Below are 18220 nucleotides of genomic sequence, written 5' to 3'. Positions count from 1 at the left end.
TTATTTAAGGCCACTTAAAACACTGAACCCAAGATAACGGCTCAATTCAGTAGAACAGCTTTTGTGTGGCACAAGATTGCAAAGGCCAGGAAAATATAATAAAATTCAATAGTCATCATATAGTAAGAAACTACATGCTTGTTGAGTATTCAGTGTCAGTGCTGCAGAGAACAAACACAGATGCTTGAAAATATCAAATAATTTACTAGATTTTATTCCCTCTGGACAACTCCCTACATCTCACATCTTATCAGAAATAATTCTGAGGTCAAAGAAGTTCCTAGATGGCAGACTTTAAGTATTTGGTCTCACAAACAAGAGGTAATACAAATCTGGAGGTGGGCAAATTGGAGGTATCAGTAACCTCAAAGATGCTCATGAGTTTCAGTTGAAGCTGACTGTGTACCTATGGCCTTTTCTGTCACCTTTTCAGAGAAATCAAATTTTGCACTCAAGACTGGTGAGGAGTTTTATACTATGATAAATCACAGGGAATTTTGTGCAAATGAGAGACTTTTGACTAAGCAGGTCGAAATAGCATTTCAGTACTGATTGAACTTTTAGCATGTAAACCAACTTCATGTACCTAAATGGTGGCATTGAGTATTTAGGAGTGAAGGTTTAAGAAGACGCTGAGAGAACAGGGAGAGACTAATTAGAACCCATGCCATCTATCATCTGGCATTTAGAAGTTCATCACAAAGTCTAATACAATCAAAAAATTTTAAACAATAATTGAGGAGTCCTTGATTGCCATGAGAAACACTGCCAACCACCAGAAGGTGAGTCATTCTCCTGGTCCCTGGGCTTGCAGGTGCACCTTCAACCTGACTGCTAATAAAGAGGAAAGAGGTGACACAGAATAATCCCACATTTCTGGAAAACATCAGACAGGTTCAAACCCACGGCCTCTTAGCAAGGCACTGAGAATGCAGCTAGCTGTGGAAACAAAGGGAGATGAACCTCCTCTGAGTCTCTTACTCAAAATGAGACTCACTTGACACAGGAATTTCATTCACTACATTATCATCACCCGGGACTCCCACCATATCACAATATTCTGGTCCATTTTCCTTACAATAACACTAGAAATCAGGCTCAAGATTTGAGATTTTAGATAGCAATGAACTCATTCCTCTATCACAGACCACTTATTTAAAGCATATTCAAAGAATTCTAATGTGAGGTGTGAGAACACTTTAAAAAATATTTGTTCTTTGTAATTTGACGAATCAATGTTTTAGGGAGGACACAGTTACATTCATGACTATGTACAAATCTATTGTAAAGCAAGATATAGCGTTGGCAATAGAATGGTTTCAGTCTGACTTTAGATACATGAATTCAAAATGTGTGTGTGACGAAGATTGATGACTCATGTGGGAAATGCTATTATTTATTTATTTTTCTACTCTATAGTTAATTCATCAGTGAGGGAAGCAATGTTGTTTTCAGCAGAGAGATCAAGGGACTGCTATTTATATTAAAATACTTTGTGCTTCGATAGTGCAAGCAACACTGCTAATGGTCTTTTCAATTCGATAGTGAGATCAAGGCAACTCCCATTTAAATTATAATAAATAGTGCTTGTACAGTGCAAGCTGCCCTATATAAGGACAATGAGCAATGCGGTTATCTGGATATAATTTGGAGTTGCCAGGGTCTCACTAAAGAACTTCAAGGTATTATCAATCACTGTTGCCCCTATTTTTTCCCTTTTTTAGTTGTTTTTTTAAATGGAAGTGGGTCCTAATTCAGCCACGATTTACACACATATGCTGTAAGTTCCTCAGTACTGCAGGGTGTTTCTCCTATGTCCTTTGCTTCTGACACAAGCAGGCTCAGGACATAAGACACTACTGCAATACAAATGAGTTAAAAAGGAAGCCATGCATCTTTTTATAGATTTATATACATATATGAACATAAAAATAAAATCTATGTGTATGTGCAGGCAGAGATTAATACAGTTACCAAGTGATCTCCTGAAACCTTCTCACCAGGTTGTGAAGATCAGAGGAAGCGCAACATGAAGTCCAAGAGCCACTATCATGTACACTGGCCACATACACTCTACCAACTCTTACTCTTCCTAAACATCATCAGTTTATTTTCTAGCTAACCTCTGTTTACTTCCAGAGGGAAAAAAAATCGTAGAATCACAGTGCCACATTTTGGTTCACATATGTGTCTAGTTGTGCTTTCTTTAATGCACCACTTCTCCTGGCTATATTGTCCAAGCAACTACAAAGCTGTTTTGTTTCCTCCTCTGTGCACAGCTGATGGAGCGGAATGAATTTGGTAATACCAAGACCGTTCCCGTTGCCATTATGGATGCAATACTAGAGGACTATCCAGGGGTCAGACTGACTCCCAGTTTCTGTCTAGTCAGCTGATGGGAAGAGCAGGCTACTGACTCTTTGGCTGGGAGAGAACACTATTTCCTTCAGTGATTTCAACGGCTGCTTGTACCACTCTGCCATAGTCACCTCATCTGCCCCTTCCCGTTGGCAGCACTAAACACTGGCTTGCCCATGTGCTTACAAATGGGCACCCTTGTACAGACTTGCTCTCCAGTAAAGATAAAAGAGGATTCTCCACGCTTTGGGCCTACTGCCACTGAACAGGATTATCCTCCTGCATACAGTGAATTTTGCCATGTTTGCCACGTTGGTTTTGCATAAAGAAGGTGTATTGGAGGGACGTTTCCTTTTGCCATCAGAGAAATGATTAAGACTGCAGGCTTCCAGAGAAAAGTATGTATATTTTAATGCTGAACTAATGAAAAAGTTTCTGAAAAAGTGAAATGATGGTTATAGCGAGGCAAAAGCCCCATGTACATACACAAACCTAGCCTGCTGTCACTGAATTTAGGAGCACCAAGCTGAGTTATGGTTTCTGAAGACATGCTTGCAATGCACCCCTCCCCTCTCAATGCTAGTGATCACATAATTTACAATTCACTGTTATCCTGAGACAAATGCATGCCAAGTACATCTCTTATTTTTCAATATCACACAACTGAGAAAGAAAACAGTCTTGGCAATAGCTCAGGTGGAGCTCAATGTGTTCTCTTGTGCTCAGCTCTGGACACTTCAGGAAAATAGAGGCAAAACAGAGTTCAGAGGAAAGCCATAAAACAGATCTGAGTGTGAAGGAATTGACTTAAGCAGAAAGAAGAGCAGATGAATTAAAAGAGTGATTAAATGGATGATGTATGAACTAAACCACTACATGATAAAAAAATCCTACAAATCTTCAAAAGGTACAAATCCAGGGATCAAAAAGGAGGAGAAGGATAAAGGGAGGGTGTGTGCAGTGTGTTAATGGAAGAAATAACAAGAAAGGAGGAATACAAAATGAACACCAGTTTAAAAAATTACCTCTAAGCTATGGAAGTAGTTTTTTGGTGGTAGGGGAGAAAGCTGTTATTAATGACATACTAATCTAGAATCGACAAATCCCTGAAACATGCAGTCATGTACAGCCCTAGACCAGCCTGGAAACAGACTGCATGGCATAACTTTTGGATCTGTAACGTCTATTACACTGTGCTGTGGGGTTTGCCTTTGAAAGGTGGTGCTCAGCAGTACACAAATCTATGGGGAAAAGGAGAAGTGTAACAGATAAATGGTTTCATTCATATTTTCTCAGAAATTATGCTCTCCTGTGTAGGTTTGGAGACATGTTTTCAAACACATTTCTTCTCAGGTACCTGGATAAAAAGTTAATGCTAAAGTGCACTGAAGTTAATCTACTGGAGACCTCTGTGAGATCTCCGTGTATCTGTGGTACATTACAGTGAACAAACACACACGCACGCCATGCTTAAAGGAAGAGCCAGCACCCTGCATTTCTCACCTGCAGTTCCAGAGAGTTCCACACTTAAGGTTTGTTCAATAGTCTTGTTCTCAAATGGGGAACCCTTGGGATCACTGGAAGACAGGGCACATTTATAAAAACAAGCTGAAATGGAGTTGCTGTAGCCAAAATCTACTAAACCCCCCTCCCTTTTATAAATGTTTGCACTTTTTAGTACTTACTTTGGTGACTCGGGTGTCAATGGAAGTGATAAACTTGTTGGTTTGGCTAAAGAAAAAAAGAAAACAATTATGGAATATTTAAACACTCTTAATGTACACTATAAACATTTCTTTTTATTTTGGCACTTGAATCCTGTGGTAGTCAGTTAGGACTGAACTTCAATAGTTCAACAGACATTTCTTTGTATCTTAGATAGATAAATAAAGAGACTCATCCTGATTCCTTATTACTCTAGCACCAAAAGGGCACGTAAATTTCAACAATTATTTACATTAATTCCTGTACCTCTGAAATACAGTACACAATCCAAATGCCAAGAACTTTTCAGAAGAAGAGTGGTAAATGTGAAAAATCAATTAAGAACTCCACAGGATACACCATGAAAGTATTATTTCTCTTAGAGTTATTTCAGACTACAGTTCACATTTTATTTGGAAACAGGAGTAGCAGAATAAGTATCAAGTAACAGAACGTTATGAATATTCAGTTAATTTTACTTCTACAATACACAATTTTTTATATAGCACTGAGAATAGGTTGTTTCTGTGAGGCCAGAGTCCAACTAGTTATAGTCCAAATTTCTGAAAATTATCCTGCAAACTATGACAAACCATGGACATAGTCACAGATGGTTAAAAATGGGGTTGAAGCTCTCAGCATTACAATCCCAATATAAGCAAAAAAAAAGCTCTGGCTATAAAAATGTAAGTCTTTGTAGCTTTTATTCATGTAAAACTGTATTTTCCTAAAGCAAGCCAAGAATTAGGATATTGCAATACAACTACAATTCCTTTAATTGCCAGTAAAATGTTTAAAATTAAAAATTTTATTACTTGCAAATTTCACTTTTCAGAAATTAGATTGATGTTTTAAACACAGAGAGCATTGTAGCAAGAACAACAGCAGGGGATCTCTTCTGCAGATTAATTACTTAAGACAAAATGTTCCCCTTGAACACTCCTGCACTGCAGATCTTTTGTCCAGAGTGTCACTATTGCATATTTCATATTCATTCCAGACTTGAAGCTCCCATCAACATCAAAGGATTTCATACGCAAATTGATTACTTTTGTAAGCTCTAGAGCATTCCTGAAGTAATATCACATTTTTTAAAAAAATAACTCAATTCTCAAGAGCTGCGTATTGTTTCTCCTCCTCCCCGCAGAAAGTTAGAAATGGAAGCTCAGGTGTTCACCTCAGGTTCACCTTCCTCACAAGTCACTGCCAGAGTGAGGGGATGCACCTCAGTGAGTTATTTGTTTGATCCAGCCCTGTCTCTTATTTGTGCATAAAACCAAGTGTGATAAAACTAAATGTAACCTGACACATTTTTGCACAGAATTTATATACACATAGGGATACTAATGTTTTCCAGTGGCTACCTAGAGGTAAAACTGGCTTAAAAAAACCCCAGATCTTGAAATAAGGCTCTGGAATAAAGTTTTATACAAAGGCTCCTACCTTTTCTTTGAGGATAAAAATCTACATATCCTTACCCAGTGTGGCTTTCTAAGGAAGCTGAATGCGTAAGAGCTATTTAAGCCTCCAAAAAGTTTCATTCCTGTTCTTATTAGCCCCACAGAATAGTCCCACATCAGAATATACACATATTAAACTGTGAAGCACTGAGGCACAGTGCAAATCTGTCCCAGACGGGCACAGAACCAAGGCACTATCTCACACTTGCATGTAGTAATTTTAGGCAGACATCACTGAGCAATCCCACTGAGAAATTCGCATACCAAAACACCCATCAGTTTTGTTATTGCTAGGTAAGGGCTTGACCAAACACTCTTCCTACAAAGGATTCATCCTCACATATAGTTGTTGATAGAGTAAGTATTTAGGCAAGACATTATCATTTTCCATAGTGCCTGTATTAGAGTTTCAAGGTCTACTGTGGTGTCGTTTTTTTCTTATTAAAAAGGGTTCACATCAAGTTGCTTGTCCCTGTAAATTGAAAACATTCAGGTTCAAAAGAACTAAAGTTTCCTCATGGGCAAATTTCAGTGCATAACCACAGATGATCTTTGGCATGAATGCATTTATGGACATTCCCGTGGGTTTGCAATATGCTTGCAACAGTAACCCTAAAGGAAAATAACATTTGACTTATCCTTTGTGAGCTTTTGTTAACTTGGAAAGAAAATATCAAGACACTGATTATTTTTTAAAACAGAAGAAGCCAATTTTCTTGAACTTTTGATAAAATGTGTGAACCAATAACTGCAGATCTGAAATATCAGTTAAATTTGCCAGGTTGATTCTGCATGAATTGACTGTCCAAGCTTAAAGCATTATATTCTTGTATTTGTATTATATGCAAATCCATTGATATTGAAGTCATATACTAGTGCATGAGGCAAATTCACAGAAAAAGCAACATTTCAGAAGCCTGTAAATGAAAGTGCAGGAATGAAAGAGGAGAGTAATTTCTCTCTGCCTGCAATTTCACCTGCACTGCCACTAAAATCATAGTCATCTGTTAAACACTGGGAATTAGCTAAACATCCCTTTGGACTTTCCTAACCTCTCCTCCTCTTTTCTACAACCTTACATCCCCTGACTCTTTGTACTGAATCCACACAATTGCCTCAGCTGGGAAAGAAAGTAGCTCTGATCTGAATAGAAAGATTTTTTTAATCTGTATTTATGTGTGTGTACACACATCTATGTATGTGTGTAACATACATGTGTATATATAGCATGTTATATATGATAAACCTTATCACCTACCACCTTAGCATCCAACACTGTTAATAAAGCCCCCTGTAACTTCTGGCAGCTCTGTGTTTCAGTACCACTGCAGAACAGTCCCAGGTTTGATGTGAACAGTTCGGGCTGGATTCTTCTGTGAACCAGACTGCCAAAGCCATCCAGAAGGAGTGGCAGTTGGCATCAAGAAGCTCTAGGGGCACTTGGAATTCTTTCTTACAAAAAATATTGTTCGGAAAATTTGAGACCATAACAGAAAAAACATACTTAGGATGTCAGAATGTACAGCTGCAAGAATGGTATTTAGTGGCAGGAAGGGAAGATTATTAAGTTTGCTTATGCTTTCTAGTGAAGAGTGAAAAAGTAGATTTGATGGAGGCTGAAAATACAGGTAGGAGGGAGGGGAAAAGAAGAAAAACCATACACAGTTTACAACTGTTGCTTTAAAAATACCAGAACAACACATTTAGGGTCATATCCTGATCTCTGTTGAAGCCAGGTAACTTCCATTGACTTTAGGGGAGTCATCCAGGATTTGCACTGATGTGACTGAGATAGGCACCTGGCCTTCCAGATTCCAGGCCAATATAAATACATAGATGTATTTGAAAGTAACAGTAACTTTAAAAAAGCTCCCTTTGGGCTCATAAGCTTTTACAGCTTTCCTTTATCTTGGGAAAACAGGAGAAGAGGGAGAGAGAATGTATGAGAGAAGCCTTTAAGTTCTTCCATCTCTGTCATAGAAGCTACGTGTAATACAAACCAGTTCTTTACACATTAGGGGATACTAAAAGTCAACACCAGGGTTTAGTTTTGCCTATAAAGAATCCAAAAACCAGAGAGGAAGATCAGGATGGTGGCTAAACTTTCAACTATTTACAAAATAAAATTACAAACTGGCATTCCAGCTTTAACAGGAATGACACATTTATTGCTTTCTCTGTAGCAGTGAGAGCACTATTTATTGTCTCTTAAGGACTATGAGGCAGGATAACAGTGCTTTCAGTTTTACACTAGCAAAAAAGAAACTCACTAATGAACTGGCCTGCCCAGCTTGCTTAGGGATGTGATGATTTCTTAGTGGTACAGTTCTCAGTGAAAAAAGTATCTCCAGCTATCTTTGTGTATGACCATGTGGTATTTGTTAAAATTTCTTCCCCGAGATTCTTTTCCTAAGGCTGGGGGCAATAAATAAAAGATTAAAATCGTCTAAAAGCTAAATCTAGCTAGCTAACTCTAACTTCATTACAGTGTTTTAAAATTCTCTTTACATGGAAGAGATTCTGGATTTACAATACTAATCCAAAGTAGAAGTATGGAGGGTGTTCCCAATCACAGTATTTAGTTTCCCTGCTGGTATCAAAGCTGTTTTCTGCAGTCCTATCCCTACCTTGCAGATGATTTGTCTGAGACTGCAGATGGGGCTTCCTTTTGGATGTGCATTTCTCTTTGCTGCTGTTCCTGTTCTCTGCTTGTTTGGTCTGAGGAGGGTCATCATTTGTAGTCAGATATTTGAGAAGTTCAGAGCAGGGACGTCTTTGAGGCTTTTGCTGTTGACAAATGCTCTTTGCTTTATTGCTCCATGAATTCTCAGTCTTAAAAACAGGGTAAAATAAAATAAAATAAAATAAAACAAAGCTAAAATTAGTGAGCTGAACCTTATCAAAATGGATATAGGTTTTCTGAAGAGATGAGATTTTCAATGAAGTGTTCAGTCTAAGTGTACTAGATCTATGAGCTGTGAATAACTGTTTGCAGAACAAGGAAAGAAAATTACATTTAAAATTCCTAAATGACATTTATGCAGCTTTTTATTTCATTTCTCCTACACTGCAATGTTCCTACTCAGCAACATGTAACTAACAAGACCCTACAGCGCCTTTACTGTGAACAAAACAATAAGCTGGTTTAAACCTTAATTTGCTGCGATTGCTTGAGCCCAGTATTCACAACTCTCTTAAGTACCCCTAAACGGGTCCGTTTTCAGTTATAGTAAATGGCTAGACAAACATTGCTTAATACTGCCTGCTAACAGAATTATGTCAGAGCCCCCCATTCTATCCAATTAATGTCTAATATACATCTATTGCCAAGTATCCAGTGTCATTTGTCTTAGTTCAGACAGCTGGTAAAATGGCAACACCAGCCCATCAGCAAATTTTAGCACACTCTGTGTATCAATAAAGCAGGCAACAGTAATAGACAGTGGGACTAAACTGAACTCTGCCAAGAGAAAAAGCATAAATGAAATACTCAGAGCATAAAGGACCTCAGGTAATTTCTGGAACCCAGCCTACAGTCCATTCACATTTTTTTTAAAGCAGTTACAAGACAGTAGGCAGATTAATACGATACATTCAGATCTACTGCTTATTTTGTTGCTGAAAGCATAAAAGACCTTGTTACACTTTTCCCCCCTTTATTATAAAGATTAAGTTTGTACCTTAACAACCACAGGGCTTGTTCTGATCCTGTGATTAGCGTTTGCATGGTTTTGTGTGCTGAGACCACTGCATTCATTGTAATTTAGCTGAGTGTTGGCTGGAGCCAGCAACAGCTTCTTAAGCTACAAACACATCAAGGAAAGGAAAGTGGAAGAAAAAGAGTAAAATTATGCATCTTTATGGATTAAAATGACTTATCTACCTTTATACATAGTTACTTAAAGTTAGCTATATCAATTTCAAAAAGAAAAGTACAATAAAACAGAAAGCAGGGCTTGATATTCTTCAAGAGTAAAAAGATTTCAATTTATTCTGGCTTGGTAGCACATTTCTACTCCTTTTACTGCAGTATACTGTGAGGCAAGCAGAAATGACAGGGATCTTGGATTTCTGAATCCATGGTAAAATTAAATTCTTGGTGATCTATTTGACAGAATCGGCCTCTGATTTAGAAAGAGCCATTTACTTTAAAAGACTAATGGATACAGTGTCAAGATTCAGGTATCTGGCTCTGCTCTCAGTGATAAGAGGCTTTCAGCAGAAACAGAATCAGGTCTCGAACTAGATTTACTGAGCAAAATGAATATAATGTTTCACCCACATCCTCACCCAAGGTTCAGTTTTGCCCTGGTTAGCACTAAGCTGTGCTTACTGGTCAAATCAATGTCAAAGGCACAAAACTAGCCCCACGTCCCACCAGACTCATTGGGCCTTCCTTTACAGAACACCAAAAATGACATCTAAACATACATAACAAAAAGAGCCCCAAGACATGAAAAATGAATTAAGAACCATTACCCTGATTTATATGAACAGAATTATAAGCAAAAGTGCCAGCCCCATTAGCACAAGAATCTCAAAAATAGTCTTTTCAACAACATTTTAATAAATTGCCATATTAATCATCATATGGCTATTTGGTGGGGTTTTCTTCCCCACTTAATTTTCAATTTTTTGCTTGATTTTCCTCGCCAGTCTAAATGAAAAGTCCAGACCTTACTGTGACTACATCATACCCATGCAGCGGGTAGCCAGAGGCACATCCAATTCTTGTTAAACAGTAGGAAGGGTTCTTACTAGAGACGGCTCTTCTGCCTCCTGAGTTGGAGGGGTGCCGTCAGGCATTGGAGAAGGGCTAGCAGCATTTTCGTTGGTCACATCTCCATCTGTCAATGCATCAAATGAAGGCAATCCATCCTCATCCACAGGGATGCTGTCCAGTGTTTCAGTGAGAACAGCTAGCAAGTTTGCCTCGCTCTCTTCATCTATCTTCTGTGGGACGGGACAAAACAAAAAGAGGAACCGGGTAAGAAAAGGAACAAAATGATGCCTCCGTATGAGAACAACCAGACAACACTTAGTTAAATCAGCCCTTCAAACAGTAACCTGCAACAGAATCTCAGAAGATGTAATTAGGTGCAATAAAATGATCCATCTCTGTTAAAGAGAAATCTCTTTGCACCTGTGGTGTATTTCTAGTTTGCTTTTCTTCCACAATTCTTTTTTTTTTTTATCAGGTGTTAACAACGATAAGTAATCACCCAGGGATTGTATTACAGGATATGCCTAAGCTGCTGACACCTAATGATGGTGTCAGCCCAGACTGTCTCTTTCTTTCTCTTTTCAACACTGAACACCAGCTAATTGACCTGACAAAATTACAAGAATCAGACAGCTAATCAGGACACCAAAATGAATCACCAGTGAAATATGGAAAACCTTGTTCACATACAAGGTCCAGTGTAAGCGAGAAAAGGTTTTCCTTCCACACTTCTGCAAATCCATACACCAAACACAAATGAACAGCTTCTCATTCCTGAGTATTCTCACATAAGAATAGCCAGCAGGACTCATATTGTAAATGGCAGGCTGCTTGGGTTTCTTTAGAAGAAATTTATTAGCCCAGTTACCTTTAAAGTTGTCCTTTCGAATTATGTCATTTGCGTGCTCAATGCACAATTGTATGGCATTTATCTAATTCAGACTGCAATTATAAAAAGTAGATTAATTCCTAATCAGATGTGGCTGTAATGTTAATTTATATCTTATTACAGCAACAACAGTTCTTCTTGTCAAATTGAGTAAATTTAAGTGCCTTCCAATCTTTTAATGAAATATAGTCCCTGCTGTATATTTAGGTACAGATTTTTTGAGTACTGAGAAATAGAACTGTGTAAAAATCATTACATTTATTTTTCAGAGAGATTGGAAATTGATCTTGAAAGATCAATTATCTATGATTCCTGGGCTGATCCCAGCACTATTAAAGCAAATGAAAAGCCTTTCACTGATTCTAGGGATATCAGCTTCAGACTAGTTCATCATGCTTCAGGCTCACACTGTGAAAGGATCTCAGCTAAGTTTAAATTTCAAAATTTAAAAGTGAAATAGCAAGAAAATAGTACCAGTAAGACAAACAAATGGGAAAAAAATTAAAAAAGGCAACAACAAATCATTGCCAAGTTACACTTCCAAAAAAAAAAAAAAAGCATGACTTTTTCAGTAATACTTTCATCTAGCAGACTCCGAACAGAGATGATCATAAACCACACAGATAATTGCTCCTGCTAGGCTTCTCTGCCAAATCACACCTCATGGCTTCTAACATAAAAGCTGTCTTTGAGCTAGAAAGCTAATGCAGAGCACAAACTGTGCTGGTGCTTATAGCACCATCTCCAAGAAACACATAAATACTCAGACAAGCTAATGTTAACAACAAGTGTTTACTTTAAAGGGCAAAAGGTACTTGGCCACTGAGAAAAGGTGTCCAAGATCCAGTATCAGGTGATTTCCACCATACCAAGCAGACATATGCACAGAGCTGTGATAAATCAGTGTGCAGAGGATGGAAATGACAGAGAGGAGTCACCTTGCAAATAAAACCATGCTCGAATCCAGCTTTTCATAGTCACTTTCTAAGAGAAAAAGAGGAAAATTATGGTGCTACTTCCAGAATAGTAAGCAAAAGCATTATTGGACAAAAAAGCTTTTAAACTACCAGTGGTTTTTTCCAATGTCATTTCAAGCCCCTTGCAGGCAGTGGGATGAATGGTGTGAGAGCCAGCTCTCAGGCCTGGGGTGGCCGCGAGGGGGTCTGGCTGTCTGATCCCCAGCCCAACATCCCACATTTCTTCAGCAAGTCTAGCTGGTGAGGCCCACTACTGAGCCTTGCAACTTATAAAGCTGACAAAGAAGCTGGAAGTGTTACTATTTCTAACAAGGAATGCCTTCTTTAATAATAGCATGCCAGAAGAAACCCTGATATTTGCTGTTAGCTGCTCAGTTCTCATGCTTTAAACAGACATTCAAGTGTGCTGACATTCAAGAACAGAAAGTTGAGTGGACACCGATCCTCATCACAGCAATTTCAATTAGTTTTGTACAAGTTTCAACATTCAAACACCCCAGAGAAAGCAGACGATGTGACAAAGAGGACTCTGTTAAACAATTAATGTCACTTTCCATTATTGCTTCAGTCCCAATTTACAGAGCAAATAAATCAAAGTCACCACAGATGAAGCACACTAGCTGGCTAACACATGTCTATTCACAAATGACATGGCAGCAGGAACACATTAGTACAGAAAATGACATTGCTAGATAACCTTTTAAAGGTTTAACTATGCCATTGCCCCTAATTGTCCTAAATTACTGTTTATAAAGAAACACAATTATTAGATACAGCAGAAATGGTGCTGAAGGGAGATGCGGAGGGAGAGATGGTCGGGTACATGAATATCTGAGCAATAACCAATGAAGCAGCAACGTTCTCCTTTGCTATTGCAGCCTGAGTCTTGGTGTTGACAGCACTGGGGAGAAGCAACACCATGCCCAAATACAGGCTCTTTCACGGTTTCAGCACTGTTGCTGCAGAAGTTCACATTTCAGACTGGCATCCAACCTGCTCATCACACAGGCACAGTGACCAGGAGGAGCCGAGCATCTTGACAGATGTATGCTGAGGTCAGAGAAAGTGCTCTCTGGAAGTCACCCCACCATGTCCCTAACTTCAATCAGGATCTCACTGAAAGGATTTCCTTCTGTCAAAAGGAGCTGAATCTAACTATTTAGACCACCTAAATGAACTATGGCGTGTAAAAAAAAGAGGTAGAGGATAATCTCAAATATAAAGCTCCATGGCAAATACATGGAATTATTAAAATCTTGTGAAAACAATTCATAATGACTGCATCTTGCTAACTAGTGTGTCTTTTTAATGCAGAAACAGTTATGCATCACTTCCGAACCACATCACATCAAGTTCTTAATATCCTTTGTTAACTCAACTTAAAGACATAAGGGCCAGAATTTTTTTGATCCCCGTAAATTTTCACCCAGATGAAGGTGGCAAGGAACACAAGTATGTCACTGAATGCACATGCTTCCATGTTTCTGACATCAAAAATTTCCAGCATATTCAGAATGCCATTAGCTCTGAAAGGAAATAAAATTTGACACTGGTGTCACTCTGTATTGGCAAGTGCAAGAGGGGTAAACTTACAGAACACCAACCAATTCTCAAAAATGAGTGATCTAGGAGTCTAAGGACCAAGTTTCTAACTGTGCTCTTCTCTGCTTTTACATGCTCCGCTCTAATGCTTTAATATTTCTACAGCACTAAATTATCTGTCTGAAAACACTTCAATAGTTGTGTAACAATCTAATTGGGTTTCTGCCTTTAGTAAAATGTCTCCAGAGATATTCCCTCTTTGGCCAGTGAAATGAGTTGATAATTTACCCACACAAAGGTATTTAAATCCTCTACCCCTGATGATTCTTTCTCTTTTGCTTATTCTGACTATTGATGGAGCTGAGTTCACCTTGTGGTTAGCATTTTATGTCTGTAATACCTGTTACTTGTTGGCAATCTACAGAGGCCACAGAGGTCAAAGACTGAGCTGTAACAGAGGCTCATCTACCTTGTCTTTCACATGTACCCCTTTAACGTGCCTATAGTGAGCAATGATGTGATTTTTCCTTAAATTTTCTTCCTTAAAAAAAAAAAGCAACATTTGATTACCATCGGACTGGGTTAAAGAACACCTGGGCAAACTTGACATCCACAAGTCCATGGGCCTTGATGGGATGTAGCCATAAGTGCTGAGAGCTGGCAGACACCACAGCTAGGCCACTTACAATCATCACTGAAAGGCTGTGGAGATCAGGAAAGGTCCCTGAAGACTGGAAGAAAGCAAATGTCATCAGTCTTCAAAAAGGGCAAGGAGGAGGATCCAGGGAATTACCAGGAATCAGCTTCAACTCAATCCCTGGAAAGCTGATGGACTGCCTTATCTAGAAGCCTTCTCCATCCACGTGGATGACAAGAAGGGGATCGGGAGTAGACAGCAAAGCTAAATCATGCTTGACCAACTTGACTGCCTTCTATGATGAAACAATGACCTGAATGGATGAAGGGACAGCAGTGGATATTGTCTACCTTGACTTCAGCAAAGCTTTCAACACTATCACAATATCTGCAAAGGCAAACTCAGGAAGTGTGGTTTGGATGATTGAGCAGTGGGATGGATTGAGAACTGGCTAAAACAGCAGATCCCAGAGAGTCATAATCAGTGGCACAGGGTCTAGTTGGAGGCCTGTCACCAGTGGTGTCTGCCAAGGTTCAATACTGGGCCCTATTGTTTAACTTGTTCATTAGTGACTTGGATGAAGGTGCAGATGCCTCCTCAGCAAGTTGATGGCACAAAGCAGGGAGGAGCTCTGGGCCAATATCCCAGAGGGCTGTGCAGCCCTTCAGAAGGACCTAAACAGGCTGGAGGGATGGGAAGAGAAGAACTGTCTGAAGTTCAACAAAGGCAAGTGCAGGGTCCTGCACCTATGGAGGAATAACCCCATGCACCAGTACAGGCTGGGGGCTGACCTGCTGGAAAGCAGCTCTGCAGAGAAGGACCTGGGGATCCTGGTGGACAGCAAGCTGCCCATGAGCAGCCAGCAGTGTGTCCTTGTGGCCAAGAGGGCCAGTGGTATCCTGGGGTCCATTAGAAAGAATGCTGCCAGCCCTGGTGAGGTGCACCTGGAGTGCTGTGTTCAGTTCTGCGCTCCTCAGGACAAGAGAGACATGGAGATCCTGGAGCACATGCACTGGAGAGCAACAGATGGTTAAGGGACTGGAGCATCTCTCTTACAATGAAAGGCTGAGGGAGCTGGGCCTGTCCAGCCTCGAGAAGAGACAACTGAGAAGGGACCTCATCAATATCTATCAGTATCTGAAGGGAAGGTGTCAAGAGGATGAAGCCAGGCTCTTCTCAATGGTGCCAAGCAATAGGACAAGAGGCAAAGGGCACAAACTGATGCACAGGAAGTTCCATCTGAACATGAGGAAGAACTTGTTTGCTGTGCAGGTGACTGTGCATGGAACAGATTATGCAGAGAAATTGTGGAGTCTCCCTCACTGGAGATATTCAAGAACCATCTGGATGCAATCCTGTGCAATGTGCTCTGGGATGACCCTGCTTGAGAAGGGAGGTTGGACCAGATGATACACCATGGTCCCTTTCAGCCTTACCCATTCTGTGATTCTGTGATCTCTTCTCAAAAACCTTGAAGCCAGTGTGCAAAAGTCCTGACTCAGGACTGTTGCTCCTGCCATCAGCATGGATATGCTGATTCACTACACATCTTTTAGAAATCCTTTCAAAATATTAATAGTATCTCCAGCATCTTCCCTCTGTTTGACTCCCCTCTGCCTTTCATTTGCGATTAGTGCATGCGCAACTTTTGCTAACTGTATCTCAAGGAGTGAAATCAGCTAATGAATGATGATGCTCTTAAGTTTCTTTACTGAAAATTTGAATAGTGCAGGGGGCCGTTGTGATTCATCCTAAAAGATCAGGGTCTAAACTGCGTTAATAATCCACAGCCCTGAGGAGATGGGAGCAGTGGCAGCTTGCCACATCTTCATAAAAAGCCCAGGAAACTTTGGGACAGATCCACAGCTGGTAGAAGCTGTCACTGCTCCAGCAGCCCAGCTTGGTAAGCAATTCAGAGCAGCCAGGTGTACACCAGAACTCACAAGGGATCACCATTTCAATGTTATCGACTCATTTCTCCTCAGTAGCTTAAGATCTATTTATAGCACAATTAACAAAGAAAATAAAAGATTTTCCTCCTGCCGAAAATATCTGAGTGATCTAAAAATGCTAATACATTATGGCACTACTTTCAAATGCACAAAATTGTCTTGTGAGCACATCTGGGACTTCCAACAGGATGTAATTCCTTAATGAAAAATTTTAGAATATGAATGTCCTTAAGATTCACATCGTTAGGAGAAATGAGGGATACAGACTTACCCCTTTTTGCACATAAGGATGCAGAGGCACCAAAAAGCTCATCAACACCATCCAGGCCCTGAGCATCTACTGTCAACAAACATGCAGGAATAGAGACAGATGGTATCTCAGTCCTGGCCCCGCAAACCAAGATTGGCCATGCGAGGGTAAGGAGCCACAGGCTGGACAGCAGCACAGGAAGGGTGGGAGATGTGCTGGTATTCCTACTTCTGACAGAGAAAAACGAGAACTGAGGTCAAGGACAGCAAAAGGGAATAATTACAGCTCAAGTTTTCCCTCTTCTGGAGCAGAAGAAGCCAGCCTGCCATGGCACTGGCACAGAAAGTGCTGTCTTGGTGATTTTTCTACCTTCTCTATGTGCTTTCCAAGCCAAGTGCCTCCTTCTTCCCAACTCAGAACTGGCCATACCCAGTGCCAAAGATGAATTAGTGGTCCATGTCGACATCCACTTGTTCCACCTTACCTGCTCATCACCAGTCCCCCGCCATTATACATTTTGAGAAGTATCTCAGCTTTCATTTTACTGTTCAACTGCTTTGCAAATCCTTAGGTGTCCTGCATTGTCTTACAGTAAAAATTCACATGATGCATTTGCATTAGAACGTTTTTCCAAGGTCTGTTAGTCTGGCCCCCAAGAGACACTCCCATAATTGAAATGCTTAAGTCCAGAGCTATCAATTATCTTTAAAAACAAAATGGAGTCCCACTAGGAGAAAATTACAGCAAGGTCTCTTTATATGAAGTAGAAATATGGGGATTAATTATCACCACCCCTGTGCAAAAGCCTTTAGGGTATGGAAAGGAAACAAGAGATCTTTTCTTGAAGGAGACAGCTATATTCATACACTTCATATGCACCTGCAGGAAAAGATCACTTGAATACAGAGCTTGCTTTCTGATTTCAGCAGTCCCACTGCAAATCATAAGGATTGTGGATATATCTCATCTGTAGGACCAACCACATCCTCGCACGTATGTGAAAACTTTGCCCCAGCTGGATTTCTGGAGATACTGTACAGCCCTGAAGCAGTGTGCCCTACCATCCTGCTCTCCCCCAAAACTATGTCAAATAAAAGTGTGATTCTACACAGTGCAAGTACTGCAATGCCTGAATACAAGAGCTCGGTCCCTGGAGGGGAACAAATCCCCAGCATCACTCCCAGGGACATTACAGCACCACTGGAAGGACCTGCACAAGGTCTGCAGGCTGAAGGAGATGGGAGCACCCCTCTCCCTTCTTCAGGGTATAAGAACATAAAAGTAAGAATTATTATTGTTATTGTTGTTATTATTAATATTATTAACAATAATAACAACAACAATAATAAGCTCAACATATTTATTTCTCAGGAAGTTCTCATGTTTAATCTTGGTAACTGAACTCAGGCCATTTTCTCTCTGAGAAAAATGCTCACCCAACATTGTAAAACTTCTGTCAAGTATTTGGTATTAAAGCATCACAACACAAAACCACAAATAGGTTTTTCTTTAAGAGCATGGCCTTGTTTACCTGAAGTAATGCTGCCATAGCTCCTGTGAGATGGATTATCTTTTCAAATGAAAAATCTAACCTTTCTGTTCTCAGCTAAACATGTCAATTTAAAAGAGCCTACTAAATATTCTTCTACCACAAAGTCACTTCTTTTATTGCTTCTAACAAGTCGTTGCAGTTCAGATATTTTCATTATAGCCTGGCAATTAAGTTTC

General features: G+C 39.8%; 1 protein-coding gene across 2 annotated transcripts in view; it reads right to left on the bottom strand.

The window, feature by feature from the left end:
• The window catches only part of PPARGC1A (PPARG coactivator 1 alpha), a 376608-nt gene that overhangs the window by 21925 nt on the left and 336463 nt on the right, over window positions 1-18220 (bottom strand). For both annotated transcript variants that reach the window (XM_071556700.1, XM_071556701.1), the window contains exons 3-7: window positions 10281-10475; window positions 9203-9325; window positions 8150-8354; window positions 4044-4089; window positions 3862-3935 (exon numbers count right to left, since the gene is read on the bottom strand). In XM_071556700.1, the coding sequence (XP_071412801.1) occupies window positions 3862-3935; window positions 4044-4089; window positions 8150-8354; window positions 9203-9325; window positions 10281-10475 (643 nt within the window). The remainder of the gene's footprint in view (window positions 1-3861; window positions 3936-4043; window positions 4090-8149; window positions 8355-9202; window positions 9326-10280; window positions 10476-18220) is intronic.

Source organism: Pithys albifrons, chromosome 5, assembly GCF_047495875.1.
Source record: "Pithys albifrons albifrons isolate INPA30051 chromosome 5, PitAlb_v1, whole genome shotgun sequence".
NCBI lineage: Eukaryota > Metazoa > Chordata > Aves > Passeriformes > Thamnophilidae > Pithys > Pithys albifrons.
The sequence above is the reverse complement of the archived record's forward strand: the minus strand, read 5'-3'. Positions and strand labels throughout refer to the sequence as shown.